Source organism: Sciurus carolinensis, chromosome 7, assembly GCF_902686445.1.
Source record: "Sciurus carolinensis chromosome 7, mSciCar1.2, whole genome shotgun sequence".
Lineage (NCBI taxonomy): Eukaryota > Metazoa > Chordata > Mammalia > Rodentia > Sciuridae > Sciurus > Sciurus carolinensis.
The window spans coordinates 33,843,816-33,870,924 of NC_062219.1; the positions used below are offsets into that span (position 1 = coordinate 33,843,816).

The 27,109-nt window shown below is 35.5% G+C and overlaps 1 protein-coding gene across 16 annotated transcripts in view; it reads left to right on the plus strand.

The window, feature by feature from the left end:
* Epb41l2 (erythrocyte membrane protein band 4.1 like 2) overlaps positions 1 to 27,109 on the plus strand; it is a 193,969-nt gene that overhangs the window by 99,298 nt on the left and 67,562 nt on the right. For all 16 annotated transcript variants that reach the window (XM_047557364.1, XM_047557363.1, XM_047557370.1 and 13 more), the window contains exons 4-5: positions 14,624 to 14,728; positions 25,152 to 25,194. In XM_047557364.1, coding sequence (XP_047413320.1) covers positions 14,624 to 14,728; positions 25,152 to 25,194 — 148 coding nt within the window. The remainder of the gene's footprint in view (positions 1 to 14,623; positions 14,729 to 25,151; positions 25,195 to 27,109) is intronic.

The following is a 27,109-nucleotide window of genomic DNA, read 5'->3' on the forward strand; positions in this document are numbered from 1 at the left end:
CACAATATACAACATTTGGAGCCCCTAGAGATTGAATGCAATCTAACACAAGAGTCTGTGAAAACACTGGATTATGCAGAGATTTTTCATGCAAAATTTTTCATCCATAATGAATAGATGGATAAATGACGTGTCTGATTGCAATTTTAATATTTGTTCAGTTACATGCACTCTAACAATTACATAAAAGCTCTAAACTGTTAGAAAAGTTATTAGGATTATTTTTTGCTCTTATATTCTAAAGAGTTAAATCTCAAGATAAAAATCACCTTTCTACTTATCAGCCAAACTGTTTCTCATTATTATGTGTTTCATTTGTAAATATGCCATTTTAACCTCTTTTGAAGGTGAGCCTGATTCCTTGTATCAGTCTAGTTATTTCCAGAGGAAACAATCTGAGTGTTATCATGACCTGCTTGTTATATTCATTTATATTTTCCTCCATATGTCAGCAGTTTAAAATACGTCAAGCAGGAATGCTGTAATAAGCTATCTTTTGTAGCACAGAAAGCCTGTGTGAATCAAATCTCACAATTCATTTTAGGCAAATAGTTTGCAGAGAATGTGCTAGTCTCCAGAAGTTTGCTGCTTATGGTTTTTGAAATAAGTTTGTTTTTTAAAGTGTTCCCACGAGATAAATTTTCTATTTTCTTTTTTCCTTTTTTTTTAAAAATACACTTTAATGGGAATGGTACTTAGCATTTTTTAAAAAGATACTTAAAAAAATGGAGTTCCTCTGGCTAGAAGTTTGATACCAGCCTCTTTATTATCTAATAATTATAGTTACTTCTCCATCTTTTCAAGAGATTACACTTCTTCTCACACTTATACCCTACCTTGCTGTTCAGGGTGAATAAAAAAAATAATTGGATGAAAAGAACATAAATTTTCATTTCTAAAAATTATTTCAGTGGCCGAGTTACTCTCTTAGTTCATGGTATAATTTTTTTTTTTAAAGATCATGGAATGTAAAGTAATTTATATTTTCACAGTATTTTACAAATTTAGGTCTCAGTAGTATTTTTAAAATATATTCTGTGTGTTCTGAAATTATTTTTCTCCCCATGTTTGTTTTCCACCTATGCTGAGAAGGTAAAAAGTTTTTTCCCCTAAAGTTATGTATGAATTTTACTCTTAGAGATAAACTTTATTAAGATACTCACATACATACATATGTATATATGAGTAAAATTGATGAAATATTATATATCATTTATAAAAATAATATACAAATGCAGATAGGCCAAGTTATAAACTAGACTTGGTATGTAAATCTTCATTGATGAGAAAGGACTTTTGAATGATGTATTCAGGAAACTCCAGCAATACCTAGCCTATTACAATTGAAAATGACTATAGTAAAATCCATGTAGAAATTTGGAGTTACAGGAAGAGTTTTAATATGTTCTTGTCTGTTAAGGATAATATAATAAACATAATACTGTAAACTTTTGTTCAGGGCTGGTCATGCTTTTCTGGGCCACTGTTAACATTTTTGACCCCAGATTGCTTTCCTTGGCTTGGTTTTAACCAAGAAATCCTCCCATCTTGCAAAGCCAATTCATCGTTGGGGCTCAAAATAAATTAAAAATTTCACTTCTCCCAAGTCTTACAGAGAAGTGGATTCCCATCCATAGGAGAAGTTGCAAAGAAAGCATAATGTAAATGCACTCACTCTTTTTATTTTTTCCTAATATTTCCTTTTTTAAATTAGTTAATTATAGTTACATATAATAGTGGGGTTCGTTTTGATATATTCATAAATGCATATAACATCATTTGCTCCTTGTATTCCTCTTTCCATTTCCCAGTATTCCCAGTACTCTTCTTTCCATTCCCTCATCCCTCACCTGACACCTTTTGTCTATTCTATTGGTCTTCCTTTTGTTTTGAAAATTTGTGTATTATAGTTATATATAAAATTGGAATACATTCTGATATATTCCTACATGCACATAGCATAATTTGGTCAATTTCTAAAAGTGTTCATTCTTATCTCCTGCCTTTTTACTGTCTGCTTTCTGAAATTTTGCTGGTGCCAGTTCTATTCATTCTCCCTTCCCTTGTGTCAGAGGAATAATGTGTGTGTGTATGGAGTGCATGTGTACATATACAGATTCATATGCACTCTCCATTATTTTAGTGTAGTTTCTGTAGGGAGCAGAGCTAATAGTGTGTGTTCGGTTTATTTTAATTGGAAGTCTACTTTTACTTTGTTTAGCAAAATTTGCACAGTGAGTATGTTTGATCATTAAAATAAAGTGAACTGTCTTTCTGAATTTAGCACCTTTAAGAGTTACCTTGAAGCATTCTGGATATCTTATAAACTTTTAATTGGTCACAGTAGCTTCACTAGTGTCTGTTTTTGACATCATTCATAGTTTTCTTGGCAGATGCTTTTCATTAGTTTTCATTTCCTTGTTTTGTTATTTCTTGCAGGTGCCTAGATAATCTAATTTATTTATATGGTATATTTAATGGAGCAGAATAGAGATCGGTCTTAGGGAATGAAGAGATGGAAATGCCATTTAGCTTAAAATGTTATTTTGTTTTTGTAAGTATAGTTGTCCCTGAGTGTCTGAGGGGTTTTGTTCCCAGACCCCCATATATACCAAAATCTGAGTAGCCTCAAGCCCTTCACATTTGCATATAGCCTATGTACATCCTCCTGCATACTATAAATCATCTCAGATTACTTATAATTTATAGTACAATGTAAATGCTGTGTAAGTAGTTATTATACTGCATTGTTTAAGGAATGATGACAAGAAAAAAAAGATCCATACATGTTCATACAAATGCCAGTTCCTCCCCTAAGCGTTTTCTATGTGCTTTGTTGAATCCATGGATATGGAATGTCAATACTAAAAGGTATTATTCATTTACTCTCTTCTTGGTTTGTCTCATTATTTATTGTGTATTGTTTGTGTTTTGTTCATTAACTACTTCTGAACCTTCTCAGCCCTGTTTGGAGCCTGTGCAGCAGAGTGGAAGGGATGCACTTCTGTGTCCATGGTTGGATTTTAGACTCATGTGTTTTTTATTTCTTGGTGCCTTTTGCACCTAACATTTTTTATTCTTAATTCCATGATGATATCCAAATACTCCTTTGTAGTATAATAATACAAATAAAATGTTTTATGCTTCCTGCCTACTTTTGTTTCTCTGGAACTAAAATTCCTAGTTCCTCAAACCTACAACATAAGCAGCTAAGTAATGAGCAGATCAGTTTGAGTGAATGACTTTAATGTGTGAATGATTATTTACACTGCTTTCTGAGATAATTTACATTTTAAAAGAAGATGCCTGTTCATTCTTAGAACCATAAATGGTAGAATTTCACTAATGAAGCCAAGAGAAGTAGAAAAATTTAGACACTTGGAAGGGGAGGAATAAAGGGCTAGGGTTTTAGCATTTTTTAAGCCAGTGGACAATTGGCTTAAAGTGTAAGGTGACCCTTTTGGGAGGCATGCCTCAGGGCCGATTTCACACACATACTTCTAATGTTCCTGTTTCTGAATCTCCACGTTTCTCATTGATGCGCCATAATTTCCCCCTTAAGTAGCATTAATTTATGTGTATGTGTATTTTAAGTAAAGCAAGACCTTTAAGATTACCCAGCAATGCTCCCCACCTCCCAAGGTGAACAAAGACTTTGTTGTTAGTTTTCTCTTTTGTTTTACTTTAGTTTGTTAGTCATCCACCAGGAATGAAAAACTTAAAATTGAATTGAAACACTGTTGCCTCAGATAGATCAGTGTTTAAAAATTGAGATATTTTGAAATTTGTTTTTCAAATTACCCAGAAGTTGCTTGTCATCAAATTCAAGAATCAGAAATTTAGGTGGTACAGTATAAGGTCTGTGTCTTTCCGTTTGATGATTTCTTTCTCAAAATAGACTCAAATGTAGTTGTCTTTAAAGTTTTGTCGAATACATTTTAATTTAACCCATCTGTTAATTGTGTGTGTTTTTTTTTTTTCTTTTTCTTTTTTTTCTTTCAGCCTTCTCATAATATGTTAGGGGTTGAACCCAGGACTAAGGACTTAGGACTAAGGACTTAGCTCTTAGGACTCAGCTACATCCTCAACCCTGTTTATTTTAAATTTTAAGACAAGGTCTTGTTTGCTTGCCCAGGTGGACCTCAAATTTGTGATCCTCCTGCCTCAGCATCCCAAGTTGCTGGGATTTCAGGCATGTTCCACCATACCTGGTTTATTGGTCATTTTAAACAAAGGATTTTAAGTGAAAAGTCTTAACAGTTGAAATCCTACCTCATTATCTTGTCTTTTGTATCTGAGTCTTTGAAAGAGATGAAAAGTGAGTGTATGCCGTTGGATGTGATCTTGCCAAATAGAAAACTGAAAGGTGAAGAACTTGGTGTGTGAAGGCAGATGGTGTTTTTCCGGGACTATTCTGTTAGCTGACCTAGGTATCACTCTGCTTCATAGTCAGAATCTTTGTTAAGCTTCTTAAAGTTAGAGAGACATGGACTGTGAATATAGCTCAGTGGTAGAGGACTTGCCCAGCATGTGTGTGCAACTTTGGGTTCAATCTCCAGTACTGCAAAAAAAAAAAAAAAAAAAAAAAAAAAAAGTGGGGAAGGGGAATGGCGCCATAGGAGTTTTAAGGCAGTGAGTCTACTCTATGATACTCTAACATGGGGTACATATCACTAAACATTTGTTCAAACAAAATAAAAGGGAACCCTAATGTAAACTTGTAGACTTAGGGCAATGGTGACATGTCATTCTATGTTCTTAAGTGTAACAAATGTACCATTCTGTGAGAAATATTGCTATTGGGGGCGAGGGGTATGCACAGATAGCAGGGCAGTGGATATGTGGAAAATTCTGTACCTTCTATTCAGATTTGCTGTGAAGCTAGGACTGCTCTAAAAATAATCTAATAAAAATTAAAAAACAAAAACAAACAAACAAACAAAAAACCCAGATGCCACCTTTGAAGACTGACTCCGTAGATCTAGTGCTGGGCTTGAGTATCTGTGCAGCCAGAGTTAAAACTCTTTTAGATGCTGGCAGAGACTGTCTGCCAAGGCACTCCCTAGCAGAACATCTGCTTCCCAGGCCTACGGTCTATCAGCCCCTTGTTGAAAGATTAATATTGATGGGAAATTTTTTTCTAGTGATGGGGTGCAGGGAGTGGAATAGAGACCCTACATTAAGTTCATGTGTTTGGAGGCATATATTGACAGCTGTTTTCTAACTGTGCTTGGTAGCTGAATTTGTCAGGTTATGATTTGTTTATTGCAATGTCCGTCATATTGTAAAGGTTTGAGAAATAGTAACTATAACTTACATATTTCTAAATCATATCTTTAGCTCTTATATTTTTCTCAGAATCTTACCAGTTTTCTTTGAAAATACTCAAGTCATATACCTTGGATAAATTGCCAATATTGTTTTTATATTTTATCAATTAACTTTGTGATTTGGGAAGTTTCCAAACATAAACATGCACAGCTTACATGTTCGTGATGACTTCATAATTTTAAGACTTGTCGAGAGTCAAAAATTAAACTTCAGTTAGTACTTTAATAGGTAAGGACAAAACCTACAAGATTTAATAATAATATAATTTATCTTGAAATTTTGAATAAACCAGACCATAGAGTCCAAGGACTGACCTCTTATTGGTAAATCAGAAGAGAGACATTGAGTTGGGTTACAAAAACCCAGTTGGGTTACAAAAAGGCAGAATATGAAAGATAAATTTATTTATTCTACCACTGATATAAACTCAAAGCACAAATCTAATTGGATTTTACACATAAGAAATTGCAGGCCATTAAGTAGCTATTTACCTAGAGCAAATGCAGATTTAGATGATTCTTCCTTGTATGCTATAGTACTGTTCCATTAAACTTTTATCACCAAAGAAAAGCATCTAAGGGATATCTGCAGGACCATGTTTTACGAATGGTTTAGCAACTGTCATGTATTAGAACAGATAGGGATGTTTATTATTGCTTATTATTTCACTTAATCCAAAAGTAAGCGTAATTCCCTGTGTACAGTTTATGTGCAGATAATTATATTTCACATAGGCAATAGAAAAGGGAATTAGTTCCTGGAGGAGCGACCTATACCTCTGTTCAGCAGTGTGAAAGAGATAGAAGTCCTTCAAGTTGGTATCCTCTGTTCCATTAACTGACTCTTGTGTCCTGAAAAACTCTGTGTTATAAGAGATACAGACTTACAACCACCTTAAATATGGGATGTAGTTATGTAGTTATGGATAAAAGCTTAATGTTTTATCTTTTAAAACTAAAAATCGGCATTTATTTTCTTTGTTTAAAAAAGACTTCTTCAGGATGAGATTTGTGACTCAGTAATAGAGAGCTTGCCTAGCTTGCACAAAGACCTGAGTTTGATTCTCAGCACAGGAAGTTGGGGTGCAGTGGAGGGGAGGGCATGTCTTAAACTTCAATTTGTGGTTGATAGTGTTTTTGTTTATTAATAATGTTTGGTAGCAGGATATCAGTTGTGTATTTTTTTGAAAATTTCCACATAGTATAAAGATGAATTACATTTTTCTATTCTGTTTAAACTTCCTTGGTTGCCTCAAAGACAAATTGTGTGTTCAGTTTAAGAATCGTGAAGTGTCACAAAACCCATCAGATTGGGATAGAAAAACACTCCACCTGAAGACTGCCTTTAGACCAGAATGGGCTTGGAAACATTGTGTTCATGAAATTGGGTCTTTCTTACTGTGTTAATTCAAGTGTGTGTATGATTTATAAAAATTGAACCTTTTGCTTCTCGCTCTGCCCAGGGTTTCCTGTAAAAGAATTGCAGTGTGTGCTATAGGATACCCTTGCAAGCTAGTCTAGTCTAGTGTTCTTTTTGTTTATTTAGTAGCAGCCTGTTAATTTTTATTGCTGGTACCTAAAACTACACTGAATAGTGTTATTATGTTATTAATGTCAGCAGTACTGCAAGATCTCCTCAATATTCCCCCATAATCCCTTGATTGCTGTGGAATGGAAAAGAAAGAGGAATAGAGATCTTTAATGAACTGTGAGAAAAGTTTCTTCTTATTCTTCACAGTAGTTTGTAAGAATCATACATGTTTACATAAATCTCATTATGCATATATACAAAGTATTTCTGATGAGTGAAAATCGTTTGAAAAAATGTTTTCTATTGCTTATGAAAGGGAAGGATACATGTATATATACATACATGTATATTGACACGTTTTTCTTTAACATGCTTACATATCTTCATGTTAGTGTTTTTATATAATACATGTTTATCTTTTTTGAGTAGTTAAAAAACCTTTTTCATACTTGATTCTTGTTAATGACTAGGGAAACTTTACTTAAAAACTGTTCTTTGCTATAAATGACTCATTTACTTCTGGAATTGTGTTTTGAACACATGTGCAAACTCATTAGCCTGGTTTTCTTTTTTGCTGGGATTTGAATGAACCTTGGGGTAGAGTTGTGTTCACAGCTATCAGATTGGTAGGAGAAGGAGATGATTTATCATGGTGTTGGACTGTTTGAGACATTCTCTTTCCTCTTGTGTATCTTTAAAAAAATTTCTTCCACCTACCATAAGAATATATCAGTTGTTGTGTTTGCTCTGTGCATACCTTTCTTTCTTTGGCCTTTTATATTTGCATAGTGTAGTTTAGAGCTAGAGCAAAATGCATAGCTCTGTGACTGTAATGTATGGATTGCATTGTGCCCTTCCCATCACTGGCTCCTCAGCACACAATAACCACAGTGTGGAGAGACCTACATGGAGACAGTGATGGTGTTTTATAAAACGCCAGTGGTGTGTGGCGTCCACTGCAATCTGCCTGGTAAGCAGTTGCAGAAATTCCTCCAAGTTGAGAGGCCTCCAGAAATGTCATATTTTGGCCTCAGTAATGAATGCCACAAATAACAGCACAGGCACGGGGGACTTTGCTCAGCGTCTCAGATTCCAGCCAGCCTTTCTTTGGCTGGGTCTGCTTTAGATTTTTTTTTTGCCCAGTTTTCATTTTAAAAGAAAGTTTCCAAAAGCTAATCTTCCAGTCTTTGAATCAGATATTTTAAACCCATCTAAATCATCTTGCTTTGTCTCTTTCATTTGAATATATTGAATGTATTGTGCCATCTTCCCCAAAACCCCTCACCAAAAGAGAGAGAGAGAGAGAGAGAGAGAGAGAGAGAGAGAGAGAGAGAGAGAGAGAGAGAGAGAGAGGAAAGAGAGAAGGAGAGAAAGATTTGGTACTTGGAAAGTGGACCAGAGGACTCCTCACCCCAACTTACTGATTTTGTATTGCTGGCCAGTGACATAAGTTGGGTTAGGGAGAGGCAGATGGAAAAAACAGATTACTAAGCTTGTTAGCACTCAATATAGAAGGTATTGTATGGTTTTTATTTAATGAACTTAATGCTACATTATTAGAACAGAGATAGATACAGTTTGTACTCTATAAAGGTTCCACTGTAAAAACATATAAAGCAAAGACATGCTTCAGATAGCATGAAGAAATAACAGTGAAATTGATGCCTTAGTGAAGGAATGCACAAAGTCTGAAAAATCCACTACTCCTGCATAAAGGCAGGACATGGCCTGCCCTGAGAGGAGAAAGGACAGATTGGCTTTTCTGCTTTTGTCATTCTTCTGGTTGTCCACCTCTCCTGCCCCGACTAAATATTTGAAAATACTTTAATGTACTAAGGGAGAGTTTATATACAGTGTACAGTTGTGTACAATTCTGAAAATGTAGATTTGTGGTTGATCTTCTCCCAGAATTAGTTGCAATATGTATTTGGATTAGTTCCTTGAATCTTCATGGGCTAATAGTCCATGAACTAGGATCCAGAAGGTTGCATAGACTATGAGCAAGAAGGACTGAATTCTAGACTCTACCTTGCTAACTGTTTGGCTGACCTTAATGACTCTGAGCCATTCTGTCCACCTTTTGGCCTACTGGGAGCTAGTTAATCAATGAGTTGGTATTGTAGGAGGTATTGAAATAAGATACAATTAAAGAACTTAGTCTCCCAAAGTAGTAAATGTCAAAAGAAGTAGAATATTAGCGTACTACACATGGAGTAAAGTTCCTTTTTTTTTTTTTTTCATTTCATTATTTTCACTATATTTTTTATTAGTGGATTTTAATTATATAGAATGATGAATTTCATTGTGGCATATTCTACATGCATATTACACTTTGAAAAGAAAAATGAATTATTGGGAGATTGGAATAGGTTTCTTAGGAAAGGGAGAATTTGTAGATTTGTCTTAAAGAAGAGGTAGCATTTTGACACTTGGAAATGAATCAAGGTAAGAAGGGGAATTTGGGATATGTCTTGGTAAGTGAATGTTTTTCTTTTTCTGGCACTGTGACCCCAAAATGCTATGATAGCTAATGAACTGGCAATATTTACTGGTATCTTTGGTAGTTGTAAAGTAAAAATTTTGCTTGGTTAAAAAAATGTATATTTGTAGTCCTTTTATGCAATGAATTAAGGTTGTTGCTTATAAGAAAACAAAACAATGATAATAAGAGAACACTGTCTTCCTGAATAGAAATATAGAATACTAACATTTATGGATAACACAAATGAGAATTTCTTTAAAAGAAGTTTAGAAAATCAAACTGAAAAATTAGATAAGTTAAACTCTCTGTAACCTAATTTCTGGGAATTAGGCAGTCGGGTTAAATAACTATGATGCCTTTGATAGAATCATGTTTAACATCAGTTATTTTTAGAGCAGCTCAGAAAGGTTTCATGATTTCAGCAGGTTTTTAATGAATCCATGAAATGTGTCAAACTTTCTGTTAAGGTCTTTAAATTAAATACACTTTATTCTCTTACTATATCATGAAGTGTGGGTATTTTATTTTAAAGAGAGGAAACCGAGTAATAGAGAAATTAAGTAACTTGCCTGTGGTCATTGAGAGGTGGCACTGGTGGTTGCACCCAGGACAGTGATTCTACTTGCAATTCTTTCTTCTGTATTGCTGAGAACGGAAAGGTGATAACTACCAGAATCTGAAAGGGGAGGAGGAACCATTTTACTTCACAGGCCCCACCGTGTACCACTATTGCAAACTGCATCTTGTTCCTTCCCCCAAATGCATTTTATAATATATGGAATGTGTTGGTGAAGGGTGTGAGGGCCAAAAACGTTTTGATCCTCTGGATGGTGTTGCTACCAGAGCATACTCAAGCAAGTTTGAGTGCAGATTAATACTGTAAGACATAATAACTTGGGGTATTCATGTGTAGCATTTACTATGTATCCCTTGATAATTGATAGATTTTCTTTATATGATAAAAAGAAATATGCTGTATATTTTGTTTCCTTTCTTTGTATTAGCTTCTAAAAGCAGAATCATTTTGGTTTTCTTAGGAGTAACTTCTGTATTTTCTTTCTTTACTCCTTTTAATTCTCTGCTTCATATTCCTTTCCCTCTTGCCTGGATGGCTTTTTTATTTCTACTAGTTCTTAACAGTGCATGTCAAAACCTTTTGATGTTAATGAGTACAAATAATTAGTAAAAGAAAAATGATTGTAAGTTAGTGGATTTTATTTTCTCAGTCTTGCTAGGGATCTATTGTGTTTCCTTAATTTTGAAGGCTTATGTTTTTATTAGCATTCTCTAGTTTTTAAAAATTCTTATTTTTTTATTTTTTGCAGACTGCATTTTGATTCACCGTACACAGATGGTGTACATCATTTCGTTTCTGTGGTTGTACACGATGTAAATTCATATCATTCGTGTAATCATTCATGTGCATAGGGTATCTGTCTCATTCCACCAGTTTCCTCTCCTTCTCATTTTCTTCTACATAAACTTCCTCCATTCTTCTCTCTTTTAATATCACCTCTCCTTTTTGCTTTATTGTCTCCTCCTAGGACTCTGGTAAAGTATCTGCTGATCTTATTTTCTTAGTCTACCTTTCATGTCTTTGAAGTTCTTTCATATCCCACCCCATGCCCCACCCCTGCATTTGAGATCTGCCTTCCAGTTGACTGGGTTTTTTCTTCAACTCTGTCGTGGATTATAATATAGTTATTGTAGTTTTTATTTATAGATGTTTGATTTGATTCTTTTAAAAATTTGCTTTTTGACAGTCACCTTTTCCTTAGTAATTCTCTAAAATATCCTTTTATTGCTTAAACAGATAAAAGTACTCATTATTTTTGTTTTATATTTGATGATTCCTTTATTTCTAAAGATTCCTGAAGACCTGATTCTGGTATTGTGCCTAACTCTAAATAATTAATGGTGGTAGGTTTCCTTGTTTGCTTTGTGAGTTTTGATTATATTTATTGGTACTTTGTCTATGGGAATTATTTGATTCTGCCAGACAACTTGGCACATTTAGTCTTACAGCATTTTTAACTGAATTCTCTTTTGACATTTCAAATCAAGCAGATAATGTTAATACCAGTTTTCAACTCTGCCTGAGGGCCAGATGATGATAATTTTTCTCTACCTCATTTCTTGAGGTGTGGTCATTCTGTTGTGGACTAAATTAGTAAGGACTATATTAAAAAATACAGTAGTCTCTGTAACCAAATACTTTTGGAAGAGATAAGCCTGAATGATGACAAATAGATGTTGTGGTCACACTCCCCAACCTCCTGCCTCGCAGAACTTCTCAGAGTATTGAATAAGTGTCTAGGACTTGATGCTTAGTAGTCATATGCAGTAATTCTGTAATGAGAATTTTCCTTATTCTACTCCATGGCTCTTTTTGGAGGTGGGGGTGTATATGTGAAGCATTTCATGGGAACAGTGTGACCAGTGAATTGATTGGTCTTCTGGTAACCCTGGTTTCTGCTGAGTGCCTTCTCACGGCTTCTCCTTCTGTTTGTATCATTCTGCTCACTCCATGACGTGTGTTGTGTCTGTGTGTGTGTCTTTTACTTAAACTCCCTCAGGGAAGATGTGATTGTATCTGATAATCCTTATCCCCAGAGTAAAATTATCATTGGGCAGAACTTTTGTATCAGGCTGTTGCATAGGCCATTGGTGAACTTTCTTTGGACCAGTTAGATCAGGAGAGTAGTTATGTCCAGAATGGTAGATAAATACAGCTATTTTGTTTCGTTTTGTTTCCTATTTCATGTCTGTCAGTTGAATATAAATTTTCTGAAACCATGTATTTCTTCTTCATTATTATTTCTCCACTGTCAACATAGGAAAACAACATGCATTAGATACTGGATCAATATGTTGACGTTTTAGCTTGGCAAGCCCTCGCAGTTATCTGAGGGTGGGACAGTGTAACTAGCAGTCAATATTGCATGGCTTGTTCATTATGGATGATTTCACTTTTTCATCTTAGTGTGTCCCCCAATATCTTTTGAACAGAAATTGACTATGTCAAGCTCTATAAATATCCACAACAAAAAATAAGTTCTCGTAAATATCTGTATTCTCCACCTCATAAAATCATTCCCTTCTTTAAGACTCACTTCAGGTGTCATATTCTTGGCAAAGCTTTGATTTTTCTTACAGTTACTCATTCCGTTCTTGGTGCACACATCTCTCAGCATGTGCCTCCTTGTCGCATTTGGTCTTTCCTGCTAGACTTTGAGTTCAAGGAAGGTGAGATGCTGAAGGGAAGCTCAAGTGATAAGTACATACAGACAAGATCTCATCAAGTGCTTTAAATAAGTATTTCTTAGAGCCAGAAGAAGAGTGGCAAAGGAACAGTGTGAGCATCTGGAAGGTATTTTGATGTTTGATAGGTGTGGACTAGTGAGAAAAGTTCCCATCAGAATTTGACTAAGACCAATTGAGATACTTCGATACATCCTGTCTCACTGGGCTAATTTGATCCTCACAGTGAAATGGGAGGTAGTTCTTATCCACATTTTACAGCTGAGGAGCTCAAGTGACTTCCCTGTTGTTGTACTTGCCCTGTAATGGAAGATACAACAATATGTTGAATGACGGAGGGACCTGGTCTCATGGCAGCCCCTGTGGTGGTTATACTACTGCCCGGCTGATTCTAATGCCATTTCATGGGGGTGAATTTTATGATGTTTTCCTCCTAGCCATTTAGGGGAATTCTGTCTTCTTTTTGAAGGAGAAACCAGGGAGAAGATAAGACTTATTTAATAAAAATTGATTTTAAGACAGAATTGGAGTGTGTTTTCCTCTTTGAACTAAGGTATGCTTTTATAGAGATTCCATTGTCTTAAATATTCTTTTTATTTTAATTTCAAATAGCATCTTAACCAACTGTTGTGTATTATGACTTAAATTTAGTACTTGCCTCACCCCTGTGGTAGGCTCTGTTATACCCATTTCACAGATATGCAAACTAAGGCCAATACAAGTGTCTTACCATGAGTCATGTAGCTTATAAGAAATAAAGATGTATTTAAAACTTTGGCATTTGGCCCACAGAATCCAATTTTCTTAGCCTTTATACCCTATTTGTATATACTTTAAATATATTGACATATAAGCACATAACTATCTTAAACAGACTTTATAAGTTAACCATTAAATCCTCATTGTGGTTCATAGTGTTGTATATAATACTTTGCATATTATTTTAAAATAATGTAATTCATGTGCTTTTCTTTCTCTTTACTTTTTGATAGAATTAATTTTTAAAAGAAATATAACTGTAAAAGTTTTAATACTAGAAGTGTCACATTCTCCTTCTTAAGATATATTTGTGTGGTGAATATTGATTTCTACCCACTGGATGAACTGACAAGTATCATTTTATAGTGAAGGGTAGTTGTTTTGAGGACAAAAGTCTGATGACTTGTTCTTTTTTCACTAGCAGTCCAGCAGTGGCTTAGTAGTGCATCTGGAAGTAGGCATGTGTCTGGCCTGACCTCGCAGTTGGGGTGTTCCAGGGGTGTGCATCTTCAGTGGAAATGAGTCACCACTTTATGTTTTGCCACTGATTTAGACAATGAGCCTTTCTTCTGTGGCTGTCAAAGGCTTTTGCATCTGTTGACAGTAGCAACTTAAATTAAAAAAAAATCTGTTCAAGGCAAAAATATGTTAAATACTTAGAAGCAGTTGTTTTATTATCCTGGTACCATTATTTTGTATTGAAGAAATTTATTCTTTAAAAGTGAATACCATATTATTCTCTAGGAAATTGTACACGGAAACAAAGCTTATATTGAAAAAACTTGTAGAAATGTCATGGTACGTGTCCAAAATTCAAACCTTATTGCTGATGGGAGAAATTATGTTAGATTACATTTATCAATAGGTCTAAATGATTTTCCTGGGGGTAGTATACTCTGTAGACATGTCATGACTACCTGCAGGTACCAAGAGAAACACTTTGAACATATTTTTATACTTCTTTTAGGATGAGTAAATGAACGCTCAGCATTTTGCTTTTTTAGTCCTTTTGATGTTTATACAGAGTAGCAATAAAATGGAATTGGAGTGTGTCTTTATTTTTTAATTTGTATTTTGTGCATGATGGAAATACTAAAAGTAAAGATAAGTCACTTTTTGTATTGTTAAAACATTAGAAAATAAACTTTTGTTTTAATTTATAGTAAATCATGCATCTGATTTCATGCTCTTAAATTTGCAGTACTTGTGGAATTTTTGGTGCTTGAAAATTAAAGGTTCTTTTTTTTTTTTTCCCTCCAGAAACGTGCTAAGGGGCAAGTGTTATTTGACAAGGTATGCGAACACCTCAATCTTTTGGAGAAGGACTACTTTGGACTTTTGTTTCAGGAAAACTCTGAGCAGAAAGTAAGTGATTTCAACTTTATTTATGTCCTTTTAGAAAATACTGTAGTTTTTCCTTTAGTTTTAAAGTAACTTGTGTGTTTATTATGGGATATTTTATATTTATTGTAAAAATTTGGTGAATATGTAAAAATTATCTTGTGTAAGAGAACCACCTATAACTTTTTAGCTTAGATGTGTGTGTTCTTTCCATTTATATCATGAGCAGACACAGTGGAACCTTTTATCCTATGTGAATTATTTGAGACTGAACTGATTTTAAAGTTATCTTAAATTTTTATTGTTTGAATTCCTAGTGCAGTCAATCCACATAAAAAATTGAGGGGGGGGAGAAAGTACTTGAAAAATACATATATTAAAGTAAAAGATTTTTAGTGTTGGAAAAATTCATGTTCTAGCAAAAAGTATGGACAACATAGGCTTTAATAAAATTATATCTCATTCATGCCATATTCCTGGATTTTAGTGGTAAGTATAGTGGATGGCCAAATTTCCACATATAGGTGGGCAGTCACCTGCATACTAGCTATTAGGTATGCCTGAAAAGTGGAGGAGATGTAGTGAAAGGAATATCAGGAGAAGAGTGCCCATGTACGCCTGTTGGGAAGTTCAGGAGAGAGTGTTGGCCCTGATATGGCAGGTGTGTGAGAGAAAAGATGCTCTTGTAGGGCGGTTGGAGACAAATAAGCAGGGAGGGGCCAGCCTGATTCAGGTAGTAGGTTTGATTAGCCATTAAAGACTCTGGAGACCTGTCTGATACCAGGAGTTGGTTGAGATTGTTTTTTGTTCCAGGAATTTCCCAAGACAGTAAGTAAGAGCATCATGGTGATCTGATGCTTAATGCTAATTCCAAGGAACTTCAGGACTTCAAAATTTCATAAATGAACTAAAGAGGAAATAGTAACTAGTCCTGGCAGAACCAGAATTAACCTGCAACCTTTCTTACTATAGATGAAGAGCTTTTTCTCTTTACTCCTACTTTACTTTGAGTCTTGGGATTTACTTTGGTTGAGAAGATGCTGAGTATAGGAGTGAAGAATAAAAGTTGTACCCTATGGAGGAAGTCCTTTTAGTCTGTTAGATTGTGACTGTAGACAGTAGTCACTGTGACCATTATGTCAAGGATGCTCAGAGCACTTGGTCACAGTGAATGGGGATTACTGTGCAAATATCTAAGATTCAAACCACAGTTAGTAGAACAGAACAGTCATTAGAGGAACATAATAATTTTTGTATTTGCTTATGTGCAGTCATTGTTTGTATTTATATGTTCCACTAATAAAGTATGGTATACTAAGAAGGGTGATAATTTAAATTTTTTCAACTCACCTTGTTTTAAATTGTTGATACCTAATTTGTAGCTTAATTTTGTTTAAAGACAATTTAAATTGTATGCGTGTCTGCTAAATAGTATGTGAGTATGCTTATTAGATCTCTGTTTAGAACTTTTTCCCAGAAGTAGTAATCCATGTGTCTAAATGAATTAGGTGCTCTTTTAAGACTAGAAATTTTAATCATGGACTCATTCGTTGGCCCTCAAATCTACAAGAGAGAAAATGGTAGGAACTTGGCTATTATATCTACTTTTTTTTTAAGATTATATATAGGTGGATTCAGAGGAGCCATTAATATTTGTAAAATAGGAAGACAGTTCAGTATTTTGTAAAATATGTAGAAAATTTGCTGTGTTAGTAAAACTAGAATATACTGCATTAAGAATCTAGTATTTCTGAAGCATTAGTTTTACATAAGAAAAAATACTATTTAGATAATAGGATTTGATAATTCCCAATGTATGTATCTGGTTCATATCTTACATCTGAATTTCACACCCATATACTTATTAACCTACTGGACACTACATTCAATTGTTTAAAAGAAAACTGGTCATCTTCCTCTTAAATATCATCTGTCTCTTGAAGAGTTGTTCTAGAATCCTCTTTCCTCCTTACCACCTACCATTCCTTATCAGTCAGCAGGGTCTCTTTTCTACTTGTTTTCTACATCCCTGTCCTGTACTCTTTGTCCACAGATCTTGCTTTGGTTTAGGCTTCTGACATCTCTTGCTTTGACTAATTTATTTCTCCTAACTGGACTAACTGCCTATATACCTAGACCCCCTATAATCCTGATTTTTCCTGGCTTAGAACCATTTAATGGATACAGTCTCTAAACTCCTTAGTGTGATTTACAAGGCTCTTGGTCACATGACCTTGATCTGCTTGAGCTAATTCCCAGTAATCTCTTACACGCAATCCACATTGAGAACATACCAAATTCTCTTAAAATGAGCCTTGCCCGTATATACTATATCTACTTGTGAATATACTTTTTCTAACATTGGAATGTCCTTTCCATTTCTTTTCTATCTGAGCACCTGCATTTCCTTTAGAGCCACCGTAAGTATTCTACACTGTGAGGTTTTCTTTGCCTTTCACCACCACCCCGCTGCCTCCAAATCAAGGGAAGTTGATAGTTCCTCCATCGTCTCATTACTCTATGATTGCCCTTGACGGTGGGATGATGAAGTCTAATGAAGTGGAGAATTGTGTGGTGACAAGAAGCAGGATTTGGCCTTGGAAGGAGATAGCTGAAGCCAAGACTCTTAAGTCGCATCATCCCAAATGATGAGCACTTAAAAAACTTAAATTAAGCAACAAATATGCCACTTATGGTAACTTCTGAAATACATATGGTGTTTTTAGAATTCTCTACTTTTGAGAAAAGGAATAGGTGAATGATTAGAACTTTTGAAAAATATTTCATGTAAGTATGAAAAAATATATAAAGGATATACAAACTTTTGATTATAATTTTCTACCTATTTTAATATATTTGTATAATTTTTGTTGAAATATTCCTAAATTGAAAACTTGGGTCTGAATGGGTTAAGGTCATTAAGGCAGAGAATATAAGGATAAGCTTGGGTGGGTGTACTTTAGTATTCTCATTGACAAAAAGATGCCAGTGCTAAATAAGGAATTCAGAATTTCTTATTTTGTAGTTTCTCTTATGTATGATGAAAATGCTTGTATTAGATGCACATTTTGTACTTAGGCTTTGTTTTAACTCAAGAATGTTGGGGGAATAAAGAGTGGGATATCTTTCCTGAGACATTTTTTAGGAAATGAATGTTCAAATGTAATTAGCAGTGCATTTAATTATTTATATATAATTAATTAACTTTCATAACTTATATATTTTGTAATTTAAAAAACTCTTGTGCTTATATGGACAAAATTCAGTACTTAAGATATCTGGGCAGAAGAACTTTTATTCTTCTAGTAAAGATTTGTATGGTGACCTGTTTTCCCCCCAGAAAAATTATTACTCTTAAACTAACTTAGCTTGGTCAATTCTGCTTTATTTGAACTCCATTCAGTTTCAACAATAGGATACAGGGATGTAAGCTTCTTTTTTTATTTTTTTTTTATTTTTTGATGCTGACAGTCGAACCCACAGCCTTGCCTATGCTAATAAGGAACATGCTGTATTGCTAAACTATACCCTTTTCATGCTGAATGTTATCTGCATCTGTATTTGCAGAATTTTCAGATAATTATTTCAACCTGTTCTATAGTGAAGGTCAGGCAAAGCCATGATTATTGTATTATGAAAAATTTCCATGGAGAGAATATCTAAACTTTCTTTTAGTTTAAGTATCTCCCATGGTTTAGATGCTGAGTTGGAAGCCCTTCAGTTCATTAAGTATGAACATGTGTTGCTGTTAGTGTTAGAACTTTTTAATGTCTGTTGAGAACTCATAATGTATACTTGACTGTGGAAAATGTTAAACTATGTAGAATCAAGCAACATGTTATTGTTTTATAAATAGAATTCTAAGTCCATGTAGTTCTTATTCTTATATTCATGTCTAAGTAGACCCATCATTAGGGGTTTTGGATTCTCTTCAGTGGGAAAATATTGACTTGAATTTTTGATATTAATAGAATTTGGCATTTGGCCCAGGCATTATAATGTCTTTTTCCTGCAAGTGATATTGGAAAAGTAACTTATTAGAAATGCAGTTGATATCCACAGCTAACTTTATAACTATTAATTAAAGCTGTTGTCTGATAGCCAGATCGTTTCTCTCAGAAATAGAACTAAGGACTCAAATATTCGATTATTAGCACGTGTAAACTCTTTTTAAATAAAATTCTATATTTAATTCAGTTAAACTTTATAATCCCACATTCTCCCAAATGTGTAGTGAATGTTTTACTGTGATATAGAAAGCCTGCAGCTTTTCTTCCAACACCAGCATTCAGTAGAGTTCTAATAGACCTAATTTAGGTCTAATAAAGTTATATTAAAGGGGAATCAGTTTAAATGCTATAGATGCCTATGGAAAAGTGCCAATTTAAAACAAACTACCCTTATGTTTTTAACATTTGGCAATACAGTGTGCATTAGGTCAAATTAGAGATCACCAAGAACAATTGAGAAGGCATGACTAGGCATTTGGAGAAACTGCTCACCTTGGGAATCTTAGGGTCTACCCTGAAAAGGGGAATTCAGAGAGGTAGATGATTTTTTGAAAAAAATAAATGTTAAAAGAGCAAAGCAGAGTTTGTTCAGGACTATCTGTGTTAGTTCCAGGGACCACTGCAGTGAGGTGTTTGGTAGGTGAGGGAGATTGGGCTCAACTCCAAATACAAGGAGAAGTAGGAATTTATAGTGTGTGTGGGGTGTTCAGTGAACAGAAAATTACTAAAAGGAAACACCAGAGGATTCACAGTTAGGGGCATGCTGGCCAAATACCCTAAAGAGTTATTGATGACCACAGACCAGGTGATCTGGCAATGCCTGTGGCATGGTGTTGGATGAAGAACCCCATCAAGATATCAAGGGTGGGGATTCTGGCTAAACCAATTTATCAGCAGGGATTATTGCTAAAATCAGATGATGCATAGATGACAGAAGTCTTAAAGTAGAGGCCTATTTGGGAAGAGACTTCAGAGTCTAATTTTATTGAGGAGAGACTCTTTGTCAGAACTAGAAGATGAATTTTGTGAATGTGCTTTGAGTTGTTTCCCAGGTCTAGTATGGTCAAGGCGTTGCTAATGGCAGTTGCAAACTCAGATGCTGCTAGGAGACTGCCGGTTGATAGTGATGGCTGCTGGAGGCTGTGGATCTTTGCATTCTTTGGTATAGTGGCTTAATGAGAGGGGAAGGAGTTCAAAGAAACACTTAAATTTTGGACAGTAGAACCTGTGGTCCTGCTAGAACTTTCTTCAGAAAGTTGTCAGCAATTACAGTGATTCCTCTGAAGGCTGAGTGTCCACCTGACAAGTCAGTTGGAATACTTAAAAATGTCTCTCCAGGTGACTTTCAAGAAAAGAAAGGAATTTTTGTATGCAAAGAAATTGAGGTCTGTGCTGCTCAAAGGGTAGTCCAAAGACCAGCAGTGTTGGCATCACCTTGAAGCTTGTTAGAAATGAAGAGTACTGGGCCTTCAGCCTAAATCTGCTGAATTAGAACTTAGAGTTTGACTAGATTTTTGGATGATTCTTACTTATATTCTTTTGAGTGTGAGAAGCACTGATTTGGGGGATAAAACGTTCTTATAAGGTAGCAGAGGAGTTTGAAAGGTCACAAATGCAAAGAGAGTTGGGGGTTTTAATAGCCCCATATTGTTCAGAATCTCAGAAGTGAGAAGTATTTATGGCCTTTCCTCTTCTCTATGGAAATCTGGGCCATATATTCTTTGAGTTCTTTCCATCAGTAGCATCATATGACTGTATATATTATGATCCATAATCAAGCATTTATTTTTTTTCTAGATGTTTATGTTGTTAGAAGATAATTGCGAATCATGTTGAACACTTTTTCTGAGGACGCACTGAAAATGTACAGAAAAGTTTGAGGACTTGATTTGCCAAGACTGTTTAACCCTCAGATCTATACAGGATAAAGAGCTGGGCTAAGGAGTTTCTCTAGTCACCTGATAGGACTTTAGAGTAAAAGTATGTATGTGTACAACCATTCACTGTGCTGTTTAGGTTAAAACATTTTCATAACCTCCTAAGGCAAGTTTCTTAAAATTGTTTTTGTGTCTTGTCTTCCTTTGATCTGGTAAATTCTGTAGGGCTGCTTCTAAGGATAGTGTTTTAAGTGTGTAATTATAATAAAGTACACAGGACTACAAAGAAAGTATTTCTCAAAATATTAGTAAGAAATTTAGGATAAATTAATAGGTACATGTTTTAATTAACATTAATCTATCACATCTAATCCAATAATACCTTCTGATTTCAAAATATTTGTTAGCATAAATGATACTTTGAGATCTGTAGCTACTGTAATATGATATAGAAAAAAATTTGTTTTTATGGGTGACAAGGTTATCCTGCTGATGTTAATAAATTTCTGTAGTATATTTATAATAGGTAGTAATGTTAAATTTTAGTTAGAAGTTAGTGAAACTAGAACTGTAACCCCCCCACACCCAGTGTGTTTATTACTTCCTGATTTCGTGTTCTAAAGTGAGTTTAATAGTACTGATATTCTAGGACTGGGTTTTCATTTTAGTTCACTTATTTGGAAACTTCTTAGAGGATTTCTTGAAACTATATTAATTTCTTATTTTACCTGATGTTCATTCAGAAGATAAATATTTCCTGAGTTTATACAGTGGGTTTGGAGTAAGGGAGGCAAGAGAAGGTGAAGAAAAGGATACCTTCCTTTAAGTAGTTGAGGAAAATATTTTAATTTTAATTTTTAATAAACCAAGGTAAATTTTATTGAAATATGCATGGGTTTCAACTCTTCTGAGTTTTGCCATATTGTACCTTAAAGTAGGAAGAACTAAGAAAATGCTAATTGTGCTTTGTCACTTGTCTCCTGGAGCTGTCAATTAAATACGGATTCTCAGACTTCTTCCATGGGGAGTGTTTTGGGATGTTCCAGGTGGGCCATGGGTAAATCTGTCTTTTGACACATTTGTCAGATGGCTCCTCATCATCAGGCAAAATCTGGAAAACTTAGCTAGATGATACATAACATGTATGCAGAAGCACTTAGACTAGTCATACCAGCAATTGCTACGTGAAAAGGGATATATACCAAAAGGTGATAAATTAATTTAGTTTTATTATTGCAAACAAACAAACACAAAAAAACCAAACAAACAAAGCAGCAACAAAAAAACCCTGATCTAGTAAAGTCACTGGGTAAAGTCCTTTAAAAGGGGTGCATGTTTAATCTTCAGGAAGCATATGAATGGATTATTGGTTGAAAAGCGCTACCCTATCAGTCAGCTAGATGTTGTGATCCCCATTTTGCATTTGAGGAAATTGAGGCTTAGAGAAGTTAAGGAATGTGCCCAAGCCACAGTCTATAGAAAGCCAGAATTTGGTTGGACGTGGTGGTGCATGACTGTAATTCCAGTGACTCAGGAGGCTAAGGCAGAAGGTTCCAAGTTTGATGCCAGCCTCAGTAACTTAACAAGGTCCTAAGCAACTTAGCAAGACCCTGTCTCAAAACAGACTGTGAATGGTAAAGGGTAGACTCAGTGGTAAAGCGCCCCTGGGTTCAATCCCTAGTACCTGCCCCCAAAAGGACAGAATTTGACTTTATGTTTTTCTGAGTCCAGGGTCTCTGTTCATGGCTGTAATAGTCATATCTTTAAATTGAAAGCACAGTGATGATGCACTATGATGTGTTATGGGGTGAATGGGGTGTGTGTATATAAACTTGCATGGCTCCCTATCATTTATCTTATTCTCTGATGTCATTATCTATTTGTGTCTGCTACTTGGTCCACCCAGCTTCCTCACCCAGCCTTTATTGGGAAATAAATTTTTATTTTTATTTCTGCAAAAAACTTTGTCTATTTTTTTTGCAATTGATAATCCAGATAACAAACTTGTATCTTTGAATAATGTTAAAATTTTAGTTTTACTTGTAAATTTATGATGCTAGGCAGAAGATTATACACCTCTCTCTTGGATGCAGTCCAGTTGGGATAGAAGCTGAATGATTCGTTTTTCTCATTTTTGGGCACTCATCATAGCTGACCATTTGTGAGCCATGATCTCTAAGTACTTAGAGATAACAATTCAAATAAAAATACATTAATAAAATAATGTAAGTTTGATCATGTAAGATGACCACAGCATGAGAGGAAGGGAGGCAGCAATGTCCAAATAACAGTCAACAGGTATTCATTTAGTACTTACTGCTTGCCTAAAACTGCCAAGCACCCTGGAGAGTACCTAGTACCCAAAAGGTGGTCTGTCTCAGCTTTTGCAAAGATGTAGTACTGGAGAGAGGGAAGACCTCTGTATTCCTTGGCAGGAATGGGGCTTGCAGCATGGAAACTAATGTAGTTAGAAAAGGCAAGTCCGGGAGGTTAATGGAAGGAGTCACTTCTGCTGTGCTTGGTCACATCAGGTAAATGTGGCTTATCCTACACTTTGACTAGGAGTTAAAATAGGAAAAGAAACCCCTCCAGCCTTTAATATATACTGGTTATTAGTCTTATGGGAAGTTGTCTGAGGATGAGAGTCTAAATTTGGTTAGTGGACATGTCACTCATGTTCCTTGCTCTCTAGGGCTCTACTGACTTTCATTGCATTCTGCAGAAGCTGTCAGGTATTTGTACAAGGGGTTGGTGCTTAGGTGAGAGTAGGTGTCAGATGACTGAGACACAGGGTTAGTCCTTGGAGTTCCAGAATACTGTATTCTCTTTGCCATCTTCTGTGGGACAGAGAAGTCTTTTGTTGTTCTACGTCACACACATCTCTATATTAACTCACATTCAATGAGACTGGAGATATGGGAGGGTCTGTCTTCGAAAACAGCAGTTTCCCCTCTATCTCCTCCTTCTGTGTTAATGGTCTGAGGGATTTCTTTTTTCTTTTTAATTTGTCACCAGTCGTCTCTGCTTCAGTTTTTCTTGGTGTGGTTGTTGCTTCCTTGGATAGAAGTGCCACACAACTGACCCTCCTACACCTCTCCCTTGGATGCACTCCAGTCTGGGCTAGAAGCTGAATGATATGTCTTTCTCAGTTTTGGGCACTCATCATAGCTGGCCATTTGTGAACCAGCTGTAGTGTGGGACAGCAGCTGCAGGGCATGGAAGCTGAGTGCCAGGCTCTTTTCTCAGGGGAGAATTAGAGCTACTCCCTAACATGGCACTAGAGGTACTATTAGAAGGTCCCACTGGCCCTTCATATCAGTGGTCCGTGCAGCTGGGACACCAATATATGAAACTAGGCCATGCTCTGATGGCTCTTTATTGAGAGGTTTGAATATCACCAGTGTTAGAGCAGAGCCCTGCACACCTTGGGTCCTCGCTGCCTGGAATGCAGGCCAGGAACAGTGCAGTAAATCTGAGGGGGTTCACGCAGCTCTGCTTTCAAAGCATACTACTGTTACTGTTTTTAACAGTGAAAGGTCATGTTCTGTTGTACCGTTTCAATATATTGTTAAGACAGTAGTTTCTTATTTCCTAAGAATAATAAGCATTTTGTTTGCTTTGTGTATCTGAATAAAATTCTGTTTAAGCACAGATGTTACATGAATCAGACTTATTAAGTGAATTATTTGAATATCTAAGAAAATGTACTTCGTATATTAGTAAGGTAAGTGAACTTCACTAATGACTTGAGAATAGAGTGAGAGACATATAAAATATAAATAAAATATATCTTTAAAAATTTTTTGTGGGGAGTCTTTTGCTTGCAACTTTGAAATATTCAGTGTCCTCAGGAGGTTTGGTTCAAATTTGGTCTTTCTTACTCTATGGTATTGTAGTGGTTTCATGTCCTTGTCTGTTGACTTTCTCAAAGAACAAAAGTAAGGGGCAAGTAAAAGGGAGTTTCTTATGATTATGATTTCCAGCATGGAATGAAGTTTAAAAGAAGGAAGGATGTTATAGTAAGGCCAGGAAGGAAAATACTATTTCCAAACTATACCTCATCTTAGCATGGTATAGTTGCAGGCGAGAAGAGGCTATGGGAGGACCTGGCTTTTGAAGTTGAGGTGATTGTGTTTGTTTGGGGAATACAGTTTCAACCCGGTTCAATACGGTTTCCTGTTCACATTTTATCCTTCATGAGTAAGAATCAACTATGAAGAACTCTCATTTCAGTGTCTATAGGGGCTATTTGTTGGCAGTTCTGTAAAGTTTACATGTTGATATATTATTTCTCATCATTTGAATAAATGTTTTCAGATCCAAGAGTGTGAGACTCCTGAAATTCACTTTAAAAATATTTAAAGTTTTTATTTTGAACATACTCACTCACTTAAAACCAAATCAGCAAACCAAATCAGGGGAGTGCTAATAGGTGAAACCTGCTTTGAATTAGATTTTATTAAAATGTATTTGTACTTGAGTTGTGAATTGTAAACTCTACTGTTCTGATTTCTGGGAAATTTCTTATGCATAATTAACCCTTTTCCCTCCCTTCTGCAGAACTGGCTAGATCCTGCAAAAGAAATAAAGCGACAACTGCGAAGTGAGTATTTAAATAATCATACTTTGAAATTATTAAGTTAATTTTTCCCTCTGTTTCTTTCCATCTTTTATAAAATTTGTAGGGATTTAGACTGGAATAATAAGACAGTATAATAGAATGTTGAGTTCTATTTTGCATTCAAACCATCGCAGAAAGCAATTGTGCAAACAATATATTTGTAGAATTGTGACTTTATTTTGTCCTTGGCTTACGTTCTTACACATTCCTTTTCAGTGTCTACCAGTATGAGGCAACATCTCATCCTCTATTCCTGGGAAGGAATGAGAGTCTGTTTTTCTGCAAACTTCACTTTGGAAAGGTTTACTCTAGATAGACCTGTTGCTGTTACCTTGTCCATTAGATTTTGGAAGTGTATCGTTTAATGATAAGCATAGCTGAAGCCCCAGAGGTGTACAGATACACGTTCATAGGTGCATTGGAGTGACTACTTCATGGGCAAAAGGCAATTAGGACAACCTGAGTTCTCTGAATTATTGCCTTCGCTCCTTCTGCTCCACAGCTCCACGTGCTCTTGCAGTCTGGGTTTTTGGTTAGGCTGCTTGTTCCTTCCTTCCCACTGCCCCTTTTGTTCTCACTGTAGAATCACGGCATGATTTCCAGTGCCCCACTCTAACCAGTCCTAGCCCCTCCAGGTTGTGCTCTGCAAATTGCCTTACCTGTGAGAGCTATGCCCAAAAATGTTAGCACATAGAGAAATCTCTGATAGGGGATTTGAATACTTAGTTTACTTCAGGATCTATGAATGACTGAGCAGAGAAGGCAAGGAGCCACCAGCAGCTGAAATGTTCAGACTGGAGAACAAAATGTGAAGGGTGGTAATGCTTCACAGCCCTTCTCAGACCGTAGGCCCCAGTGCTGTCCAGGGAGAAGCCATTGCCTTGAAGACTGTCCTGCAGAGTGCCCTCACTATTGATTATACACCCTTCTCATGTATTATTTCTAGTGTCAAAACCCAGGAACAGATCTAGGCTTCCCTTCATGTCCTTTCCATCCACCTTCTACATCCACATTTGTTTTCTGTCTCACTCCTCTTTTGTTAATCTTCCTATCATTTCTTTCCTTCTATATTCTTTTAAAATATGAATATAGAACTTATTTTTCCCATTTTGTCTCCTTTTACAGATAGATATATTTATATTCATTTTTTTTCATTAAAAATGTCTGGCTAGATTAATCTACCTTCCTGACTCACTCAGAGACAAGGTGTGCCCTAGGATGTGGGACTTCTGGTGCTAAAGCTAGGAACAGTCCTAGGCAAATTGGCATGGTTAGTTACCCTATCTTTTGACTACCATTCCTGGCTTTTTACATTCATTTCCTCCCTCCCTCTGTCTCTTTCTTTTTAATGTATTATCTTGGTGTTTTATTCGTTTGTGTTTGTTTCATGATGGAAAGGAGGGGAGGAATAAGTGGATACATTATGCTGACATCATGGAAGAAACTGTACTGCAATTACTTCACGCTCTGTAAAATGCAGAGTTCAGAAGATATGGATGCTTGGTTCTACTTTTTCTGAAACCAAACCTGTCTGGTGACCCAGACATAGAATAAGGGCAACCTTTGAAGTATGATTGATGTTCTATAGAGTTGATGCCTAAGCTTTTATTTTTGGCTTTTGTTTGATTATGTGTGCGCTACTTATTTCAGAGTCATAGATATTACCTGTTGGTAATCTTTTGAAAGAAAACTTTCAGAAAGTTTCAAAATTCTTGAAAGAAACTTTCTAAAGAAAGTCTTTGGAAAAGTTTTAGAAGGCAAGACTGTACTGATTATGAATCATATTCCTATGTTTTGATTATTTGTGGAGTTTTTTTTAGTTATTTCAAGACTTTTGCCCTTGTAGTTTGGCAAGAAAGGATAACAATAGCAAACAGAATTTGACTGTTTTTAATTG